The sequence below is a fragment of the Chaetura pelagica genome, unplaced genomic scaffold (assembly GCF_000747805.2).
Source record: "Chaetura pelagica isolate M959 unplaced genomic scaffold, ChaPel_1.0 scaffold2066, whole genome shotgun sequence".
Lineage (NCBI taxonomy): Eukaryota > Metazoa > Chordata > Aves > Apodiformes > Apodidae > Chaetura > Chaetura pelagica.
In genome coordinates, this window is record NW_009953778.1 from 29,216 (window position 1) to 31,338 (window position 2,123).

The 2,123-nt window shown below is 64.3% G+C and overlaps 1 protein-coding gene across 1 annotated transcript in view; it reads left to right on the top strand.

The window, feature by feature from the left end:
- The window catches only part of LOC104391566 (cadherin EGF LAG seven-pass G-type receptor 2-like), a gene marked incomplete at its 3' end in the record, with an annotated part of 3,216 nt that extends 1,102 nt beyond the window's left edge, over positions 1 to 2,114 (top strand). Inside the window, exons 2-3 of the mRNA XM_010000885.1 lie at positions 32 to 937; positions 1,038 to 2,114. Coding sequence (XP_009999187.1) covers positions 32 to 937; positions 1,038 to 2,114 — 1,983 coding nt within the window. The remainder of the gene's footprint in view (positions 1 to 31; positions 938 to 1,037) is intronic.
- Positions 2,115 to 2,123: the final 9 nt, after the last annotated feature.

The window sequence follows — 2,123 nt, forward strand, 5'->3', positions numbered from 1 at the left end:
GCGGGTGGTGGGGGCCGCGGAGCGGGGGCAGGAGCCGGGTCCCCGCAGCGCCACGGCCACCGTGCGCATCGCCGTGGAGGACGACAACGACAACGCGCCGCAGTTCAGCGAGAAGCGGTACGTGGCCCAGGTCCCCGAGGACGTGGCGCCCAACACAGCCGTGCTGCGGGTGACAGCCACCGACCGGGACAAGGGCAGCAATGCCCTGGTCCACTACAGCATCGTCAGCGGCAACACCCGCGGGCACTTCTACATCGACGCCCAGACGGGCGCCCTGGATGTGGTCAGTCCCTTGGACTACGAGGTCACCAAGGAGTTCACCCTACGGATCCGGGCGCAGGACGGTGGCCGCCCGCCCCTCTCCAACATCAGCGGGTTGGTCACTGTCCAAGTGTTGGATGTCAACGATAACGCTCCCATCTTTGTCAGCACCCCCTTCCAGGCCACCGTGCTGGAGAACGTGCCGGTGGGTTACTCTGTCATCCACGTTCAAGCCATCGACGCCGATTCCGGTGACAACAGCCGGTTGGTCTACACCCTCCTGGAGACCAGCACCGGCTTCCCCTTCGCCATCAACAACAGCACCGGGTGGATCGTGGTGGCCTCCGAACTGGACCGGGAAGCGGTGGACTTCTATGGCTTCGGGGTGGAGGCGCAGGACCAAGGTCACCCCCCCATGGCCTCCTCAGCCAGCGTCAGTGTCACCATCCTGGACGTCAACGACAACAGCCCTGAGTTCACGCAGCGGGAGTACAGCGCCCGGCTGAACGAGGACGCGGCGGTGGGCACCAGTGTCCTCACTGTCTCCGCCCTTGACCGTGATGCCAACAGTGTCATCACCTACCAGATCTCCAGCGGCAACACCCGCAACCGCTTCTCCATCACCAGCCAGAGCGGCGGGGGCCTCCACTGCCTGGTCCCTCCCCTGGGAGCGGCAGTACCTCCTGACCATCACCGCCTCCGACGGGACCCGCCAGGACACTGCCCACGTGGTGGTCAACGTCACCGACGCCAACACCCACCGCCCTGTCTTCCAGAGCTCCCACTACACCGTCAACGTCAACGAGGACCGGCCAGTGGGCACCACGGTGGTGGTCATCAGTGCCACGGATGAGGACACGGGGGAGAACGCCCGGATCACCTACCTGATGGAGGACAGCATCCCCCAGTTCCGCATCGCCGCCGAGACGGGCGCCGTCACCACCCAGATGGAGCTGGACTACGAGGACCAGGTGTCCTACACCCTGGCCATCACGGCGCGGGACAACGGCATCCCGCAGAAGTCAGACACCACCTACCTGGAGATCCTGGTGAGCGACGTCAACGACAACGCTCCTCAGTTCCTCCGGGACTCCTACCAGGGCTCTATCTATGAGGACGTGCCCGCCTTCACCAGTGTCCTCCAGGTCTCTGCCACCGACCGTGACTCGGGGCTCAACGGCAGGGTCTTCTACACCTTCCAAGGGGGTGATGATGGCGACGGTGACTTCATCATCGAGTCCACCTCGGGCATTGTCCGCACCTTGCGCCGCCTCGACCGGGAGAACGTGCCTTTCTACACCCTCCGGGCCTTCGCCGTTGACAAGGGGGTCCCGGCCAAGAGGACACCAATGGAGATCCAAGTGACGGTGCTGGATGTCAACGACAACCCACCCGTCTTTGAGCGGGATGAGTTTGACATCTTCGTGGAGGAGAACAGCCCCATCGGGCTGGTGGTTGCCCGCATCACGGCCACCGACCCCGACGAGGGCACCAACGCCCAAATCATGTACCAGATCGTGGAGGGCAACATCCCTGAGGTCTTCCAGCTGGATATCTTCTCCGGAGAGCTCACCGCCTTGGCCGACCTGGACTACGAGTCCAAGGCTGAGTACATCATGGTGGTCCAAGCCACCTCAGCCCCCCTGGTCAGCCGGGCCACCGTCCACGTCCGCCTTCGCGACGTCAACGACAACCCCCCCCAGCTGCAGAACTTTGAGATCCTCTTCAACAACTACATCACCAACCAGTCGGGCAGCTTCCCCGGGGGGGTCATTGGCCGCGTCCCCGCCCACGACCCCGACGTCTCCGACAGCCTCACCTACACCTTCGAGCAGGGGAACGAGCTCAACCTGGTGCTGCTG